General features: G+C 36.3%; 1 protein-coding gene and 1 pseudogene across 1 annotated transcript; both read left to right on the plus strand.

The window, feature by feature from the left end:
- Nucleotides 1-4720: 4720 nt before the first annotated feature.
- LOC105873260 (olfactory receptor 9A1) lies at nt 4721-5911 on the plus strand. Its single transcript, XM_012768044.3, has one exon. It carries the CDS (start codon nt 4798-4800, stop codon nt 5740-5742), a length of 945 nt encoding a protein of 314 aa, XP_012623498.3. The 5' UTR covers nt 4721-4797; the 3' UTR covers nt 5743-5911.
- Nucleotides 5912-16818: 10907 nt separating this feature from the next.
- LOC105873262 (olfactory receptor 9A1-like) lies at nt 16819-17763 on the plus strand (annotated as a pseudogene).
- Nucleotides 17764-20303: the final 2540 nt, after the last annotated feature.

Genomic DNA, 20303 nt, shown 5'->3' on the forward strand with positions numbered 1-20303 from the left:
ATATATATTTTTATAATAGTTATGAGTATATCTTCTTGCTGAATTGAGCATTTTATCAATATATAATGTCCTTGTCTCTTTTAAAATTTTTTATTGATACATAATAGATGTACATATTTTTGGGGTACATGTGACAATTTAATACATTAATATAATTTGTAAAGATCAAATCAGTATAATTGGGATATCCATCAGATTAAATATTTGCCTTTTCTTTTTGCTAGAAACATTCAAATTATTTTCTTCTAGCTATTTTGTAAAATATAGTAGATTATTGTAAACTATAGTCACCCTACTGATCTATCAAACACTCAATCTTATTTCTTCTCTCAAACTGTATATTTTATACATATTGATATGTATTGAAAATATATATCAATATATAAATATACAAATATATAATGTCTTTTTTATCTCTTGTCATAGTTTTTGACTTAAGTCTATTTTTTCTGATATTAATGTAGCAACTCCATCTCTCTTTTAGTTACTATTTTCATGGATTATCTTTTTATTAAATGTTCACTTTCAACCTATTTCTGTCTTTGGATATAAAGTTAGTCTCTTATAAATATAGTTGGACCATACTTTAAAAAAAAAAAAGTTCATTCTACCAATCTCTGCTTTTTGATTGGAGAGTTTTATCCATTTGTATTTAAAGTAATTACTGATAAAGAGCACTTACTTCTGCCATTTTGTTTTTTGTTTTCTGTTTGTCTTATACCTTTTTCCTCATTTTCTCCATCACTGTCTTCTTTTATTTTTAGTTGATTTGTTTCTTATAGTGAATCATTTGATTCTCTTCTTATTTTCTTTTGTACATTTTTAAAAGTTATTTTCATTGTGGTTACCTAGATGATTATGTTTTCCACCCTAAATTTATAACAAGATGGTTTGAAATGATAAGCAGTTAACTACAATAGTATACACAAACTCTGGTTTATACATTAATAGTTCCAATTCTCTCTTTTATGTTTTTGTTGTCACAAATTACATCTTTATTGTACATTAAAGAAAATAGATATATAATTGTTTTTTATGCATTTATCTTTTAAATTATGTGGAAAATAAAAGGTGGAGTTACAACAATCAAAATACAATAAAACTTGTTTTATATTTCCTGATATACTTATCTTTAGTGGACATCCTTATATACTCACTGACTTCAAGTTCTTGTCTCATGTCCTTTCATTTCAAGCTGAAGGACTCCTTTTAGCATTTCATTTAGGGCAGATCTGCTGTTACGAAACTCCCTTAGCTTTTGCTTATTTTAGAATTTCCAAATTCTCTTCTTTTTTTTGTAGGACTGTTTAACTGAAACAGAATTCTTAGCTAGTAGTTTGTATATTCTAGCACATTAAATATGTTACATGAATGCTTTTTGCCCCATATAATTTTTGATGAAAAATTGGCTATTGATCTTACGAGAATCCTTTGTATATGACAAGTTGCTTTTTTTTTTTTCTACTTTCAAGTTTCTCCCTTTGTCTTTTGACTGATTATAATATACCTTTGTGTGGATTCTGTTTCTTCAGTTTGAGTTTGTTGAGCTTCTTTGATGTGTAGATTCATATTTTTGGCACATTTAGGAAATTTTAGGCATTTATTTCTTAAATGTTCCTTCTGCACATTTCTCTTTGTCTTTTTATTCTTGGATTTTTATTATGTGTATGTTCAAGTGCTTGATAATATCCCACAGGTTTCTTCAGTTCTGTTCACTTTTTTTTTTCTTCTGTTCACTTTTCTTCATTTTTTTTCTTTCTATTCCTCAACCTGGATTACTTCAATTGTCCTATCTTCAAGTTTGCTGATTATTTTTTCAGTGACCTTAAATATGCTGTTGAAACACTTTAATGAATTTGATCTTTTCAGCTATTGTACTTTTTAGTTCTAGAATTTCTCTTTAGTTCCATTTTTACTTTAGTAAATTTTACTAAATTTTACTTTAGTTCAATTTCTACTTTATTGAACAATTATCAGTCTTCATACATCATTTTTTCTGATTTCTTTTAGTTCTTGGTCCATGTTTTCCTTTAGCTTTTTTAGCATATTTAAGATAGTGCTTTCAAATCTTTGTTTATTTGGTCTAATGTCTGGCCTTCTTCAAGTATGGTTTCTGTCAATTAATTTTGTTCTTTTGAGTGGACCATACTTTCTTGTTTCTTTGAATGATTTGTGATTTTTTTGTTGTTGTTGAACACCAGACATTTGGATATTTTAATGTCATTTATAATTAGGGAAGTCAGATTTTCCATCTTCCCTAAAGTTTGTTGTCGTTGTAGTTTTATTATTGAAGGCAGTAGTCATCCACTTGTTTAGTGACTTTTGCACACTATTATTACAAAGACTGATTTCTTTGTCATGTGTGGTCATTGAATTAAGTCTCTGTTTCTTTTGCTGTATTCAGTTAATGTTTTGACAGAGATTACACTAACTATCAGGATCAAGGAACAAAAAACAAAACAAAACTAAACAAAACTCCAAAAACCAACAAACAGTGAAAAAATCAAAACACAAATGAACAAGAAAACAAACAAAAAAGCCAAACACCTCTCCTTGTCTTTGCAGATTGATTTGGTGCTGGGGCACTTTTTCAGTGCTTAGCGAGACCTGAACTGAATCTAGATATAAGTCAAAAGTATAGAGCTAGAATCTTTTAATGTCATTTCTGATAATGTATATTGCCCTGGGTATGTATGTGATTTTCTAAATTCTCCCGGATACATGGATGCTTTTGGGTTCCATAATTTCCCAAATAAACTTTCCCTGACTTTTCCTCTGACACTTTAGATTATCTATTATATGACTCCATAATAATCTCCTGGCCCAGGAGATTGCAGAAATTTTGTTAGGCTTATAGTATTCTTCAGCAATTCCTGACACTTTTTACCTTAAGTGGGTTTTGTGTTAGGTTTTTTTTTTTTTTTTTTTAAGACTAGTCAAGTGCAGTAGTGAGGAGGGGGGAGTAGTAGAATAAGGAGTTCAATCTGTAACTGACTGTGAACAATCATGTGAGATAACTCACTACCTTCGGACCAGCCAGGGTTTTGTGTTAGATGAACAAGGACAAGGACCTTGTGTCAGGCCTTTAGGTAGCCCATATAGATTAGAATATACACATATAGGAATAACATTTATCGGGTGTCGGGCAGGTGGGATGGGGAGGAGGGGATGGGTATGTACAAACACAACGAGTAAGATGTGCAGCATTTGGGGGATGGACACACTTGAAGCTCTTACTCGAGGGGGGAGGAGGGTCATGGGCAATATACATAACTTTAACACTTGTACCCCCACAATATGCTAAAATAAAAAAATTTTAAAAAAAGAATGTACATACATAATACTTTGTGAATAATGTCTTCCCTGCTCCCTCTAGAATCAAGGACTGGAGTGAACACTGGGGACATTGGATACCATTTTCAAAACAGCTGCTGAGCTGAGGAGGAGGGAGGGCAAAGGTAAGTAAAAACACCAGGCTTTCCTAACATTTTAAAGTTACCTTTTATTTTTTTCAATGAGTGTTTGCTTGGTTGTTGAAAAACTCTGAATGTTTTCCAGAGTTCTGACAAAGGTTGTTCTGACCATTTCAGCTTTTGTTCATTTTTTTCTGTGGAGAGACAGGAGCTTGGAGCTGCCTACTCTACCCTTTTCTCATGTCACCTGCCCATCTCTGCCCTCTTGGTTTTTGTTGTGTATCTTGCAACCTTTTGTGGAATCATCTACTTGGAGGTAGCATAGACTCTGTAGAGCTAAATGGAATTTTGGAGATAAACATAGAAGAGCAGGGGGCTGACTTGAGCTGTTTATGACCAGGATTTTGAGCCTAGAGAAAGATAACCTGAATGTTGAAAAACTCTTGATGAGGGAGAGTTTTGCCCATTACACAAAACTTTTAAGTATTCTAAAACTTGATTAGTCTCAGGAGAGAAGGGCTGACACTTCTTTTGTTATTCCCTAGGGTTTCCCTGAACCAACTTTCCTCAGTGAATAATGTTCTTTAGGGACATGTTATAGAGGGAAAGAAGGAGCAAGAGAGAAAGAAGAAAATAGGCATCCTATGACACTGTGATTTCTAGACTTTTTCCTAAATGCTAGTGCGAAGAGAGGTTTTTCTTTCACCAGAAGTGAAGACAGCAGCAGAGCTTTCCATCTTTAGCACTAATTAGGCATGAGGTAGCCAAGGCCAAGTTCTAGAGAGCCATACAACTTCTCACTTCAGGGTCTTTCCTTGGAGGTGACTGTCTTCATTGGTTACCCTCTGTGAAGGAAAGACTAGGAGAGGATCAGTAAGGGACATTTTAGACCTACCTGTGTGCTAGAACCAGGATGCCAAGATCCTGAAGAGTAAAGCTATGTAATTAGCACAGTGGACAAGAGAGAAAATACTTGGCAGGTAGGGTAGCTTAGGACATTCCACATGGAAGGCAGCAAGTGGTAAAAAACAAACACACTGTGGTCAGGTAGGCAGACAGGGTGGCTTTTCAGAGCCCAGAGAGAGGCAGATGAACTGCACATAGAAAGATGCAGTGGTGCATGCTAGCAGGGTTTGGTTCTCACACCAATGATAGGACATTAGTGACTGGGCTTATCTTCTTGGACACTTCTATTTCCTTCATATATTGTGCATATTTAGAAAAATTAGCACTGATCATGTAAAGAGAATAATAGAACATGTTGTGGATCCTATGAGCAGAAGGGAAATATTTTCTCTACTTGGAACAGTTTCTATTTCTGTTAAGAGGAGAACTGTTATCTCTCTTTTGTTCTCTAGATTTCCGAACAAGAGCTCAGAACTAAATGTTGAGGAATTCCTCTAGTGCCACTGAATTTTTTCTCTTAGGCTTCCCTGGATCCCAGGAAGTACGCCATATCCTTTTTGCTACTTTCTTCTTTTTGTACTCAGTGACAATAATGGGAAATATAGTTATCATTGTCACCGCCTGTGTTGATAAACGCCTGCATTCCCCCATGTACTTCTTCCTTGGCCACCTGTCTGTCCTGGAGATCCTGATCATATCTGTTGCTGTCCCTTTTATGCTCTGGGGGTTGTTGCTTCCAAAGACTCAGAAAATATCTTTGAGTGCATGTGCTGCACAGCTGTATTTGTACCTTTCTTTGGGTACCTCAGAGTTGGCATTAATGGCAGTGATGGCTGTGGACCGTTATGTGGCTGTCTGCAACCCTTTGAGGTACAACATTATTATGAACAGCCGCACCTGCATCTGGGTGGTAGTTGTGTCATGGGTGTTTGGGTTCTTTTCTGAAATCTGGCCAGTCTATGCCACATTTCAGCTTACATTCTGCAAATCAAATCTGTTAGATCATTTTTACTGTGACCGAGGACAATTGCTCAAGCTATCCTGTGATGACACTCTTTTCACAGAGTTTATTCTATTTTTAATGGCTGTTTTTATTATCATTGGTTCTTTGATCCCTACATTTGTCTCCTACACCTACATCATCTCCACCATCCTCAAGATCCCCTCAGCCTCTGGGCGAAGGAAATCTTTCTCCACATGTGCCTCCCACTTCACCTATGTCGTGATCGGCTATGGCAGCTGCTTGTTCTTGTATGTGAAACCCAAGCAAACGCAGGCAGCTGAGTACAACAGGGTGGCATCACTGCTGGTTTTAGTGGTGACTCCTTTTCTGAATCCTTTTATTTTCACTCTCCGCAATGACAAATTCAAACAGGCATTTGGAGACGGCGTGAAACGCTGCTATCAACTGCTCAAGCATTAGCTCTGTCCTGTGGACCATCCTCATCACTGACTTCAGTAATCTGAAGGTACTAATTTAAATCCAAAATAATCATTCTCATGATCAAATATTTGTGATCCAGCAGGAAATTTTTAGATACTGACAGTACTTTAATTTGTAATTGATTGCTTCCTCAATGGCTAATCACTTTATTATCTTTCAATGGATGTATACATTTATGTACTTTTTATAGTTACACAATACATGTTACAAAGGAAATGTGACAAGAATAAATATCCAAAATTGTGGGATTTTTAGAACTATGAATTGAAGATCTATGAATTGGAAAAACAAGAAAAGTGTGATTTGTTTTCTGATGGCTGATGTAGATATTTGATTCTAGGTATCAGGACCATCTTTTCCTATTCAGCTCTGTGGTTTCACGGTGTCTTCTTTTAGTGAAGCTCATTCTTTCTCTTGTGAGTGACCCAGGTCTAGCCTTAGGCTTTCTTTGTGGGTCTTGCCTCCAATGTTTAATTGATAGTACTTCCTTGTGGTCTTTCTTAATTGGAATTTGTGAGAATAAAATCACTCCATCAACCTGACTCCTTAGCAATCTTAGGGCTGGATGTATGTTAATATAGGTACATCTCTAATAATTTCTTAAGCTTTCCATATGTTTAGTGTGATGTTTCTATAATATGTCTGTGTTTTATATTAAAGAGAAATGATTAGGAAATCTTTTTTGTATTCTTCTAATAGTTTTAATTTTTTGGTTTTTATATTTATTTTTAAAACAAGTTATTATTTATTTTGGGGTAGCTAAAAGGTTGGTGGCAGTCTGCAGTCTTTAGAAATCAGAGCCTTGAAAAGATTAAGTGGTAAATGTTTATTTGTGTGTGGGGAGGTACAATCCTAGAATAGCAAAAGTAAATGAGGTGAGACAGGAAAGCAGGGTAAACTATGTAGTGTGATGTGTTCCCACACTGACCAATGTTTCGTGAAGATTAACAGGTGACATGATTGTCTATATAGAAAGCCACTAAGATCCTACCAGCAAGCTCCTGGAAGTAATAAGAGACTTTAGTGAGGCCAAAAGAGACCAGGTGAATATGAAAAAGTGAATTACTCATAAATTTATTAATGAATGCCAATTTTTATAGCTCCAATAAATGTGAAGCACTTAGGTATGACTCTAACACAATATGTTCAAGATCTTAGGAGATAACTCACCATGAAAGTAATCAAAAATATCCAAATAAATGGAGAGATATACCATACTCGTGGAATGGAAGACTCAATGTTGTTCAGATGTTAATTTCATTGTGTATATTCAGTGCAGTCCCATCCAGATTTCAGCAAGCTTTTATGATATTCACAAAATGATTCTAAAATTTATAAAGAGAAGTAAAGGCAATAAAATAACCAAAATAATTTTGAAATAGTAAAGCAAAGTCAGAATACTCACATTACCCAATTTTAAGATTTTCCATAAAGTTATCATGATCAAGACACTGTGGTATTGGAAAAATGATAGACATAGAGATTAATGGATGATGATAGAAAGCCAAGAGGTAGACATAAACAACTATTGTTAACTTCTTTTCGAAAAAATTGCAAAGGAAATTCAACAAAGAAGGGTTAATATTTTCAAAAATTAGTGCTAGAACAGTTGAATGTTTATATGTAGTAATATGAATGTCAACATATACCTTGTACCTTCTACAAAAATTAACTATTAATAAAATGACCTAAATGAAAATGTACAACTGTGAAATAATCTAGTAGAAAATCTGCATGACCTTGAGTATGGTGGTTAGTTTTTAGATACAACACTAAAATCACAATTCATGAAAGAAGAAATTGAAGAACTGAACTTTGTCAAAATTAAAAACTTACTTTACAAATGTCGCTGTGAAGAGAATGAACAGTTAAGGCACATACTGGAAGAAAATATTTGAAAATCTCATATCTGATAAAGAACTTGATCCCAAATATATATATATATATAAGGCTCTGGAAATTCAGTATTGAGAAAATCAACAGCTCGATAAAAAACTGGAAAAGACTTGAATTCATACATCCTAAAGTAGATATAAAGGCTAGGCATTGAGGCTTACACCTGTAATCCCAGTATTTTGGGAGGCTGAGGCAGGAGGATCCATTGAGGCCAGGTGTTTGAATCCACAACAAGACCCTGTCTCTACAAAACATAGAAGTGTAAAAATTAGCCAGATATGGTGGCACATGGCTGTAATCCCAGCTATTTGGAAAGCTTAGGTGTAAGGACTGCTTGAGTCCAGAAGTCCAAGCTGTGATTGTGCCACTGCTACTTAGCCTGGGCAACTGATCAAGATATTGTATCAAAAAAAGAACATAGAAAAGAATAAAGAATAGAAAAGAATAAAGAAGACATTAGGATGGTAAGTTGGCATATAGAAAGATGCTTAACATCATTTCTTATTAGGAAACACAAATGAAAACAACAATGATATACCACTATTCCAGTATTAGAATAGCCAAATTAAAAAAAAAGTCAATTTATTCCAAATGTTGGAAAGACACTGAACATCATAAACTCTAATCTATTGCTGCTTGAAATGCAAAATGTAGGTCACTTGGGAAGATATTCTGGATGTTTCTTACAAAGGTAAACGTAGATTTCGCATACAGCCTAGCAATTGGGCTTGCAAGGTATTTACACAAGTGAAGTGAAAATTTACCTCCACAGAAAACCTGTACATGACTTTTTATAAAAGATTTGTTCATAATTCCCAACAATTGGAAGCAACAAAAATGCCCTTCTGTAGGTGAATGGATAAACATTTTAGATCTGTTCATACAATGTGAATACTATTCAGTGATAAGAAGGAATGAGCTAACAATACACATAACAAAATGGATAAATCTCATCTGCATTTTATTAAGAAAAAGAAATGATAATGAGGCTACATAGTGTATGATTAAATTCTAATGACATTCTGTAACAATGGAAAAACTAATAGAGATGAAAGAAATAAGTAACCACTGACCTCAATCTGTTAAGTAAGGGGCAGTATTTGACTTGGGTAATATAGGGGGATATTTAGGTGATGGAACTAATCTGTATGATAATGTCAGATGCATAATGCATTTGTCATACTCAGATATTTATAGGAGAAAAATAAACTTTAATGGATACATTTCTTAAAAATATCAAAAAAGAAGTTCAGGAATCTTAAGGTAGAATGCAGACAGAAAGAAATCCTTGTTTATATAACTTCATTGAGGAGGGTGAGGGGAGAAAGGAACTGAATTAAGGAAGTACAGTGTTTTGACTGAAAATTATAAGACTAAAAGAAAAAGAACTATACATAACCACTGCACAGTCATTGTTAATATTGCTTCTCATGGAGGAAAACGTTAACATTTTTGAAATTGCTGTACATATATGTTGGGTTTGAACAAGTCAAGAAAGAATGGTGGATAGTGAAAGCCTGGTATCTAACTAAGAAGAGATGCTACAGAGGGACAGGACGAGAAAGGTAGAATGCAACATATAGTGCTGGATTAGAGTTGGAGACATCAGCCTGAGCTCATGTTTAACTTAATATAGATACAGATGGGTAGTTCTGGAAATAATTATCGATATATGTATATTGGGCTAGTGTTTATATATATAGTTTCTGTCTCTGTCTGCTGAGAGGGTCTGGAAGCAGTAATTTTATATCTTGTGTTGGATTCCTGTTTTGTAGTAACATTGTTCAATAACATGAATCTAGGCTCTGTGGAGCTGATCAGAGTCTGAGCAAGAAATATCAAAATAAGGCCATAGCATCTTGTAATGCCAAACAGTGTGGAAATACTCCTAAAAAACAAAAGGGTGGGGCATATCAAAGGGATGCAGGATGCAGCCTGAAAGAGCCACTGTCTTAGTTCCTTTGGGCTGCTATAGTAGGATACCATGGACTGGGTGGCTTATAAACAACAGAAATTTACTTATCTTACTTATAGAAGCTGGGAAGTCCAAGATCAAGGCACTGACAGACTTGGTATCTGATGATGATCTACTTCCTGGGTGACAGATTGTTGTCCTTTTGCTGTAATCTCACATGGCAGAGGAGCAAGACCAGTCTCTAGAATTATTTTTTTTTATAAAGGTGCTAATTTCATTCATGAGGGCTCAACCATCATAATCTAATCATCTCCAAAAATTTCCACCTTTAAATACTACCATGTTGTGGGCTATGTTTCAACAAATGCATTTTGGGGGACACAAATATTTAGTTTATAACAGCTTCCAATGGCCAAAGATGAAACAAGTTTGACTAAGAAATTAAACAATGTAGTTTGGAGTATAGCCTATAATAAAATACTGATATTTTATAAATATGATATAAATACATGATTATATAAATAAACCTAATAAAGAAATTACTTGGTTCTTCTATTTCAGAAATGCCTTGTCTATTTTATTACCCTTTATGTATTTATTTTTCCAAATAAATATTAGAATCATTTTGTAGATGCCTATAAAAAAGCTTACTGAGATTTTCACTGGGAATATATTGAAGCTTTAGATCAAATTGTTTTAAAACCTCAAAAAAAGGGACTCTTTCAATTCATGTATCATTTTAATTATTTTTCTGACCACATGCTTGAGTGGCAGCTCTTTTGTGGTAGGAGGTTTATTCCTCATCCTTCCTGTCTCACATACATGTTCTTAATGTCTCATGTCAAATGTAGACATATTTGTCTCTCCTCTGAGGTATTAGGCTTGCTCCTAAGACTTCCATAAGTGTGCACCAGTGCCTTTATTTTCACATCTTATATCTCTCTATTGCCATGATACCATTGTACAAACTGTCTAATAGGCTTTATTTTATTTATTTATTTTTTTTGAGACAGAGTCTCACTCTGTTGCCCAGGCTAGAGTGAGTGCTGTGGCATCAGCCTAGCTCACAGCAACCTCAAACTCCTGGGCTCAAGCAATCCTACTGCCTCAGCCTCCCAACTAGCTGGGACTACAGGCATGCGCCACCATGGCTGGCTAATTTTTTCTATATATATTAGTTGGCCAATTAATTTCTTTCTATTTATAGTAGAGATGGGTCTCACTCTTACTCAGGCTGATTTCAAACTCCTGACCTTGAGTGATCCACCCACCTTGGCCTCCCAGAGTGCTAGGATTACAGGCGTGAGCCACCGCGCCCGGCCTGTCCAATAGGCTTTGTAAGTCCTCAGAAGCCATATATCTTTATAACATTATTATTTGAGAGTTCTCATCCATCTTTAGTTCCCATGCTTCCAATGCAAAGAGCCACCATTGTTTTTGATCACTATGCCGATGTCATCTGTTCCACTTGGGTGCACCACCAATGGTTAGCAACTGTGAGCAGCTTATTATGCACTCTGAATCAGAGAATCCAGCCCAGCCCTGGGTCTCCCCATTCACAGTTGCTGCCCCAAAAGTTACTTTTATACTCAAGTATCCATTACATTATTATACATGAATACTTATATAATTTTTCACTAATACTATTTTTATTCCAAACTTAAATGAAACAGCTGAAACAAAGGGACATAAAAATATATTTATACAGGTCATATGTACTGAATCTGCTTTCTGCATCATCCTCCCTTAGAATATTATTTGTGGACATTTCCTTGTTTATTTTCTGTTTACATGGTCATCTGCTATGCACCATGTCAAATGAGCTCATGTTAGCTCATAACAAGTTGGCAGAGATTCCCAACCTCAGAGATCCATTATGTGGACCCACTATGTGGATGCACGATGTAGGCTCAACATAGAATATGTTTTGATTACAGGTATGTATCTTTCAAGTGTTTTTTTAATGCTGTTGCAGTTAATAAAAACAAATTCATGTGAAAAGACAGCGATTTTGTAGTAGTTTTTGCCAAAGATATTTTTTCAGTTGTACTCTCATCATGGACTAGGATATTTTTGGTATACATGTATTTTCAATTTAAATACTTTAAAAATCAAAGTTATGTAATGTTTAAAATACTAAATAAGTGATTTACATAGAAAAATATAGATTTTTGCCATTTCCTTTCTTACCATAGTACTATTCTTTTTTTTCATTATAGGATTCTTTTTTTTTATTTCAAAGATATTCATTCACATTTTTAAAAAGGAATTTCTTTCAGAAACATATAAAAAGCATGACAAAGTACTTCATAGGCCACATTACACAATAAAATAGGCAATAATAACATGCATATTTTTGTTACCATAAATACTCAGGTATACTGATGACTATCACATGGGTATAACAGTTATGAGTAGATGACCCATATTCATAAAGAAGTACGTAAAACATGGAAATATATAAATGCATATCATTATGATTGGTAATTATGTATACCCAGCTTTATAACTGCAATCATCTGAAATACTGTGACAAACAGCCTAAGTCTTTTTTTTTTTTCATTTTGGTTGCATTTTATAACTTTGCCTCTCCCTAGCAAGGGTTGTAGGTATGCCCTTCCCCTCCACCAATGCTCACCACATCCCTCAGATGTGGGTCTACCCCCCCCAACTCCCAAATCCCTGGTGAACACCACCACCATTTGAGCACCATACTATTTATCAGTCAGTACCAATTTGATGGCAAGTACGTGTGGAGCCCATTCTTCCGATCTTGTGTCACCTCACTTCAGATAATGGGCTCAAGCTCAATCCAGGATAATATAAGCGGTGCTGGCTCACTGTTGTTTCTTAGAATTGAGTAGTATTCCATTGTAAACATATACCAAATTTTAATAATCCACTCATGAATTGATGGACACTTGGGTTGTTTCCATGTCCTTGCAATAGTGAATTGTGCTGCCATAAACATTTGGGTGCAGATGTCTTTATTATAGAATGTCTTATGCTATTTTGGGTAGATGCCTAATAATGCTATTGCTAGATTGAATGGTATTTCTATTTTTAGCTCTTCGAGGTATCTCCAAATTCTTTTCCACAAAGGTTGCACTAATTTGCAGTCCCACCAGCAGTGTAAGAGTGTTCCTGTCTCTCCACATCCTCGCCAGCATTTGTTGTTTTGGGATTTTTTGATAGAGGCCAATCTCACTGGGGTTAGGTGATACCTCATTGTGGTTTTGATTTGCATTTCTCTAATGATTAGAGACATTGAACATTTTTTATATGTTTGCTGGCCATTATTCCGTCTTCTTTGGAAAAGTTTCTGTTCATTTCCATTGCCCATTTCTTGATGGGGTTGTTTGATTTTTTCTTGTTAATTTGAGTTCTAGATAGATTCTTGTTATCAGACCATAGTACTACTTTTTAGAGTCAGTCATCCTCAGCTAGTTTTCTCAATCATGTTTAGTTATAATATGCTGAAGCAAACATCTCTTAATTATAAAGTTTGTTTTTCCTATAGTTAAGGAGTGGTTTATTTTAAATTTTTGCTTGTGTATGCTCCTTTTTTTTCTCTTAAATTGTTCTATGTAAATCCCTCACCTAAAGTATTTTTTCCTCACGTGCTCAGACTTTGTATTCTGTAGGTCTGGTATAGAGTTTTGTACAGAGACACCCATAAATACTTGTCCTATGTTGGATTCCTCCTTGCCAAATCCCTGTCTTCTTCTTTTCTTTATTTAAAAATATTAAGGGAGTACACATATTTTAGGTTACATACATCACTTTTATAATGCTTGAGTCCCAGCTATAGATGTGCCCAACACCAAAATAGTGTTCATTGTACCCATTAGGTAGGTTTTTTCCCCTCCCCTCCTCCCTCTTCCCGCTGTTTGATTTCCATTAAATTTTACTTCCCTTTGTGCACATGTATGCTCATTGGTTAGTTCCAATTTAAGAGTGAGTACATGTTTGTTTTTCTATTCTAGAGATACTTCACTTAGGAGAATGGTCTCCAGTTCCATTCAGATTGTTACAAATGATATTAATCCATCTTTTTCATGGCCAAATAGTACTCCATCGTATATGTATACCATATTTTATTAATCCACTCATGAATTGATGGACAGTTGAGTTGATCCCACATCTTTGCAGTTGTGAATTGTGCTATAATAAACATTTGAGTGCAGGTGTCTTTTTGATAAAAATTTTTTTTCCTTTGGGTAGATACCCAATAGTGGGATTGCTGGGTTGAATGATAGGTCTACTTTTAGTTCTTTGAGGAGTCTGCATACTATTTTCTGTAAAGTTTATACTAATTTGCAGTCCCACCAATAACATTTAAATGTTCCTTTCTCTCTGCATCCATCCCAGCATCTATTGTTTTTGGACTTTTTAATAAAAGCCATTCTGACTGGGTAAGGAGATATCTCACTATGGTTTTAATTTGCATTTTCCTGATGATTAGTAACATTAAGTATTTTTTCATATGTTTATTGGGCATTTATCTTTCTCCTTTTGAGAAGCTTCTGTTCATGTCTATTGCCCACTTTTTAATAGGACTGTTTGTTTTTTTCTTGCTGATTTGCTTGATTTCTTTGTAGATTCTGGATATTAGCCCTTTATTGGATGTGTAGCTTGTAAATATTTTATCCCATTCTGTAGGTCATTTGTAAACTTTTGTGGAGTTTCCTGCTTTGGTATAGCTTAGGCTCTGTAGGACTACATGGAATTAGGGAGGTGGCACATATGAGAGTAAGGGACTGACTTAACCTCCTTGGTAATAACTAGGACTTAGAGTTAAGAAGAAGGTAACCTGGCTGTTAAAAACATCTTGATGAGGGAGGTTTCCAGTTTGTCCATTATACCAAACTTTTAAAAGTTCTAAAACTTGATTAGCCTCAGGAGAGAATGGTTGAAACTTTCTCTTGTTTTCCTTTGACTGCATCCCTAAGGTATCTCTGAATTAACTTTCCTGACTTAAGAACTTACCTTAGGGACACACTGCATAGGAAAAGAAGGAAAGAGAAAAATAATCATTTCGACACCCTACGACAGTACATTTCTGGAGATTTCCTAAATGGTAGTGTGCAGAGAGATTTTTTTCTTTCACTGAAAGTGAAGACAGAAGCAGCTTTCTCTGGCCCACAGAGCATTCTGAGCACAAATCAGGCAGGAGGTAGCCTATGCTGAGTCCTAGAGAGCATGCAAGTTTTCAGTTCAGTCCCTTTTATTAGAGGTGTCATCCATTAGTTTCCCTCTTTAGAAGATCAGAATGGGAAGTTCTGTGCCTGCCTTCCTTCTGGAAAAGGACAGCCAGATCCTGAAGTGTAGGGTAGGGGAGTAGCGGGGGTGACGGGCTCAACTCCAAATCCCTTGTGCACAGCAGAGAGCACTTTGAGCTCTTCTCTGACCCAATGCTGGATGGACACAGAGCTCCTCACCATTGTCAGAACCTTCGTCAACCCCCACCCCCACCCCCCGTTCATCTGCTCCTGGATAAACAGAGATGGTGGAAATGAAACTTACCAAGTTCTTCCCACAAATCTATTCTTGTTACCCATCTGCCATTTCATAAGGGGTCTCCTGAGAGAGGACTGAATGTTGACAGGGCATTGTTCCAGTGCAGACAGAGGGAGAGAAAACAGTTTGCTTCAGAATTGACCATAGGCAGGACTGAATAATTTTTGTTCCTAGTTCATTCCTTTATTGGTCAATTCATTGATTTATTTATTCATTCATTCAAAAATGTGCACGAGTATCAGCTCTCCCTGTATCAGGCATAGTTAAAAAGCACAGCAAAATTCTTGCATTCATGGTGATTACATTGTAAAATAGGTGACAGAATATAAACAGAAAGTAAATGTAATCTAAGTTGATTACGGCTCAAAACATAAATGGGTCTTAGTGAGGTAATACAGAGGAAAGTTAGTATGTGTTCATTTAGAGAGAAAGATGAGAAAAAAGCTCCCGAGCTTGGACACTTGAGGAAAGACAAGAAGGAATTGAGGAATGAGGGCTAGAAATGTTAAGGCGCTCAGAGTCTGGGGGCTATTTCATGTTAATGACAGCTAAATATTTATTTTAAAAATTATTTAATTTTTATTGATACATAAGTTCTATATGTATTTTTGTGGTACATGTGATAATTTAATAAATTCACACAAGCAGATCAGGGTACATGGAATCTTTAATTTCTAAGGTAATTTTGGGAGAAAAACATGATTATAGAAGGAGCTTTGGCCATGAGGAGATGTCTCGAACTTTCAGTAGATTGAGACTGGGGTCTCCCATATATAGGGATTGGGCTGGACTCAGAGTTCACATTTGGTATCTTTGGTTCCCTGATGGATCCAGGGCTTTGATCTCTGCTGGAGACAGGGGAATTCCTATTGGACCAAAAGCCTCTTATCTGTCAGCCCCAGCATGAGGTCAGTGTGGGACAGATAGGAGTGGATGGAAGTTCCACCTGTGTCCTCCTTCAGGATCCTTCTTTGGTCAGCCTGGTGATAGAAGATGTCAGAGTCTTGGAGAGAGATGACCCTACTTGACTAATCCCAGTTGCTGGTTAGTCTGCTTCCTGTGATATGACACATTATCCAAGGAGAAAAGAGAGGAAGGATTTCCTTTGCAAGAATAGGGAGGAAGAAAGGAGTATTCCTCTCAGGGAATTATCCACTGCATAGGCTGAGATATTCAATTCTTTCTTTCAAAATTAATAGAAAATCCTTGGGAGATTTCCATACCCTCACTCTCAACAATGCACAACAATGATGATGGAGGTGAAGCAGAAGCTTTAAATCGAATATAGTGTAAATGGAGTAACTAACCAGCTTTGGGTGTTGTTGGACAGGAAGACTTTTCTATGGAATGAGATACTTAAAGAGAAATTTACAGGACAGGAAATACTTGGCAGATAAGTTTCCTTTCCAGAACCAAGTGGGAGGTCGGTGAACTGGCCATGGAGAGATGCAGTAGTGCAGACAGTGCAGGTGGTCAGGCTCTCGTGCCTATGATATCACTTTGGTAACTGGGCTCATCTCTTTGGCCACCTCAGTTGTCTTCATTTATTGTGCATATTTAGAAAAATGAGCACTGACCATGTAAAGGGAATAGTAGAACATGTGGATCCTGTTAGGAGAAGGGAAATATTTTATCTGCAAAAGCTTCTGTTTCTGTTGAGATGAGAAGCTGGGTTCTCTCTCTTTTGTTCTCTAGATTTCACAAGAAAGAAACAGACTAAGCAAATGTGGGGGAATTCCTCTAGTGCCACTGAATTTTTTCTCCTAGGCTTCCCTGGCTCACAAGAAATACGCCATATCCTTTTTGCTACTTTCTTCTTTTTGTACTCAGTGACAATAATGGGAAATACAGTTATCATTGTCACCGCCTGTGTTGATAAACGCCTGCATTCCCCCATGTACTTCTTCCTTGGCCACCTGTCTGTCCTGGAGATCCTGATCATATCTGTTGCTGTCCCTTTTATGCTCTGGGGGTTGTTGCTTCCAAAGACTCAGAAAATATCTTTGAGTGCATGTGCTACACAGCTATATTTGTACCTTTCTTTGGGTACCTCAGAGCTGGCATTAATGGGAGCGATGGCTGTGGACCGTTATGTGGCTGTCTGCAACCCTTTGAGGTACAACATTATTATGAACAGCCACACCTGCATCTGGGTGGTAGTTGTGTCATGAGTGTTTGGGTTCCTTTTTCAAATCTGGCCAGTCTATGCTACATTTCAGCTTACATTCTGCAAATCAAATGTGTTAGATCATTTTTACTGTGACCGAGGACAATTGCTCAAGCTATCCTGTGATGACACTGTTTTCACAGAGTTTATTCTATTTTTAATGGCTGTTTTTATTATCGTTGGTTCTTTGATCCCCACAATTGTCTCCTACACCTACATCATCTCCACCATCCTCAAGATCCCCTCAGCCTCTGGGCGAAGGAAATCTTTCTCCACATGTGCCTCCCACTTCACCTATGTTGTGATCGGCTATGGCAGCTGCTTGTTCTTGTATGTGAAACCCAAGCAAACACAGGCAGCTGAGTACAACAGGGTGGCATCACTGCTGGTTTTAGTGGTGACTCCTTTTCTGAACCCTTTTATTTTCACTCTCCGCAATGGCAAATTCATACAGGCCTTTGGAGATGGCATGAAACGCTGCTATCAACTCCTCAAGGATTAGCTCTGCCCTGTTGATTGTCCTCATTTCCAACTCCAGTAATCTGAAGGTATTAATTCAAATAGAAAATAATCATTCTTATCATCAAATATTTGGGATCCACCAAGGAATTTTTAGGAACTGACTGTGTTCCAGTTTATAAGTGGATACTTTCTATATGGGAGATTAGTTTATTATCTTTTAACAGATGTACACATTTATAAACCCTGTGTATTGATAATGCCTGTCAGAAAATAAATTCGTCCAGTGAAAATACTATAGTACATTTTGGAACCCAAGGAGCCGTGAATTGGAAAAACAAGAAAAGTGTGATATATTATCTGATGGGAGACATACATGTTTGATTTTAGTTATTAGAACTATCTTCCCCTATTTATCTCTGTGCTTTCATGGTGTCTTCTTTTTAGTGAAGCTCGTTGTTACTCCTGTGAGTGACCCAGGCCCAGCCTCAGGCTTACACCTTTCTTCGTGTGTCCTGCCCCCAGTGTTTAACTGGCAGTACCTCCCTGTGTTCTTTCTCTAGTAGCATTTGTGAGAGTGAACTCACTCCATCAACCCAACTCCTTAGCAATCTTAGAGTTGGATGTATATTAATACAGGTGCATCTCTAATTGGTGAACATTTGCAGGTGTTGAAGGAAGGTCTTGGAAAGGGGCATTCTCTTGTCCAATGTCACTTTCATCATCATACGAGTTCCCAGTATGGGGGGACAATAGAACATTTGCTGAGAACTGATGTGACAAGGGTGAGCTGATCTTGCTATGTTCTTGGCCTTGGTCTTGGGGTGAGTGAAGAGAGGGCAGAGCAAGAGGCTCCTCTGCCTACCCCTTCCACATTCTTCAGTCCTGCCTTGGCGCATTCCCCCTCCTTAGTACCCTGTCTCCCTCCTACCCGTGTCCAGTGACTTTTTTTGAGTCCTCTTCATGTCTCTTTTTCTGCGGTAACTGTAATTGTTTCTGTGATGGTTCCCTGACTAGGACCAAGTTTACCAAGCTACCTTCTTGTTCTGCTATGAACTCCCTCAATCTGCATGTCTCACTTCCTATGGTGCCCCATCTTCTCCTTTGTTCCTATCATACCCACTATTTTAAATTAATGTTCCTGTCTTGCCTAACAAAAGTTTAAGGGTTTCTTCTGCCTCATCACACAAGTAATAACACAAGTGTGGTGTCAAACCCAAATAAATATCAAAAGGTGACTGCTTATATAATTTATGGAACTTTCTTTCACTTGAATATTATGCAACCATAGGAAGAATGAGGCAGTTTTCTGTGAAATTAAAAGAAATATCTCCAAGATAGACTCTTGAGTAAGAAATGCAAAGAGCAAGAAAAATGTTTACTTGTTACCTTTTTATAAAAAATAAGCAAAAGTTTGTTTATGCTCATTTTTGTATGTTTTCATGAAGAGATATTGGTTATCACAAGAAAATTGGTTATCTTGAGGATGCAGTGGTGGGAATGGGACTCCTGAGAACAGCGATGCAAGGAGCCTTTGTATTTATTGTAAAGCTATGTTGCTTTTAATGCCACCTCATTATAATGTCTACCATGTCACAAATAAAGAAATCATCCTGCTTCTAATTGCTAAGAAATATTCACTTGTTTATGCAAATATCTGACTGTAAAACAGGAAATATTTTGGGAGAAGTATCTTTGGTAAATCTGGATACTCCATAAAGTTTCTGTAGATCTAAGTAGAGATAATGGAGGAAAAACAGAAGAGATAGAGCTTTACATTTTTCTCATCCTGAGGCATCCACTGTGTTTGTAATGATAATATAGATAATATTCAGATATTATATTGTAAAGACTTATCCTGTATTTCCTTATGTATCTTCAAAATATCTTTTGTCAATCTGTTTTTTGACTTTTCACTTTGTAATGTAATCTTCTCTCATGTAGAATTATTAGTTTTCTATTGTTAAATTAATTAATTAATTAATTTTTAAATTTTAGCATATTATGGGGGTACAAATATTTAGGTTACATATTGCCTTTGCCCTGCCCAAGTCAGAGTTGCAAGTGTGTCTATCCCCCAGATGATGCGCACCACAACCATTAGGTGTGAATCTACCCATCCCCTCCTCCCCCCTCCCATCTCACTGACACCTGATGAATGTTACTATTACATGTGCACTTGAGTGTTGATTAGTTAATACCAATTTGGTGGTGAGTACATGTAGTGTTTGTTTTTGCATTCTTGTGATACTTCACTTAGTAGAATGGGCTCCAGCTTTATCCAGGAAAATACAAGAGGTGCTAGATCACCATTGTTTTTTTTTTTTTTTTTTCATCTTTTGTATTTTTATTTTATTTTTAAACCATTGTTTTTTTATGGCTGAGTAGAACTCCATGACATACATATATCACATTTTATTAATCCATGAGTGGATTAATACATGAAGATGAGCACTTGGGTTGTTTCCACATCTTTGCAATTGTGACTTATGCTGCGGTAACCATTCTAGTACAGATGCGTTTCTTATAGAATGTATATTTTTTCCTTTGGGTAGAGGCCCAGTAATGGGATTGCTGCATCAA

The sequence above is a fragment of the Microcebus murinus genome, chromosome 9 (genome assembly GCF_040939455.1).
Source record: "Microcebus murinus isolate Inina chromosome 9, M.murinus_Inina_mat1.0, whole genome shotgun sequence".
NCBI classification, from domain to species: domain Eukaryota; kingdom Metazoa; phylum Chordata; class Mammalia; order Primates; family Cheirogaleidae; genus Microcebus; species Microcebus murinus.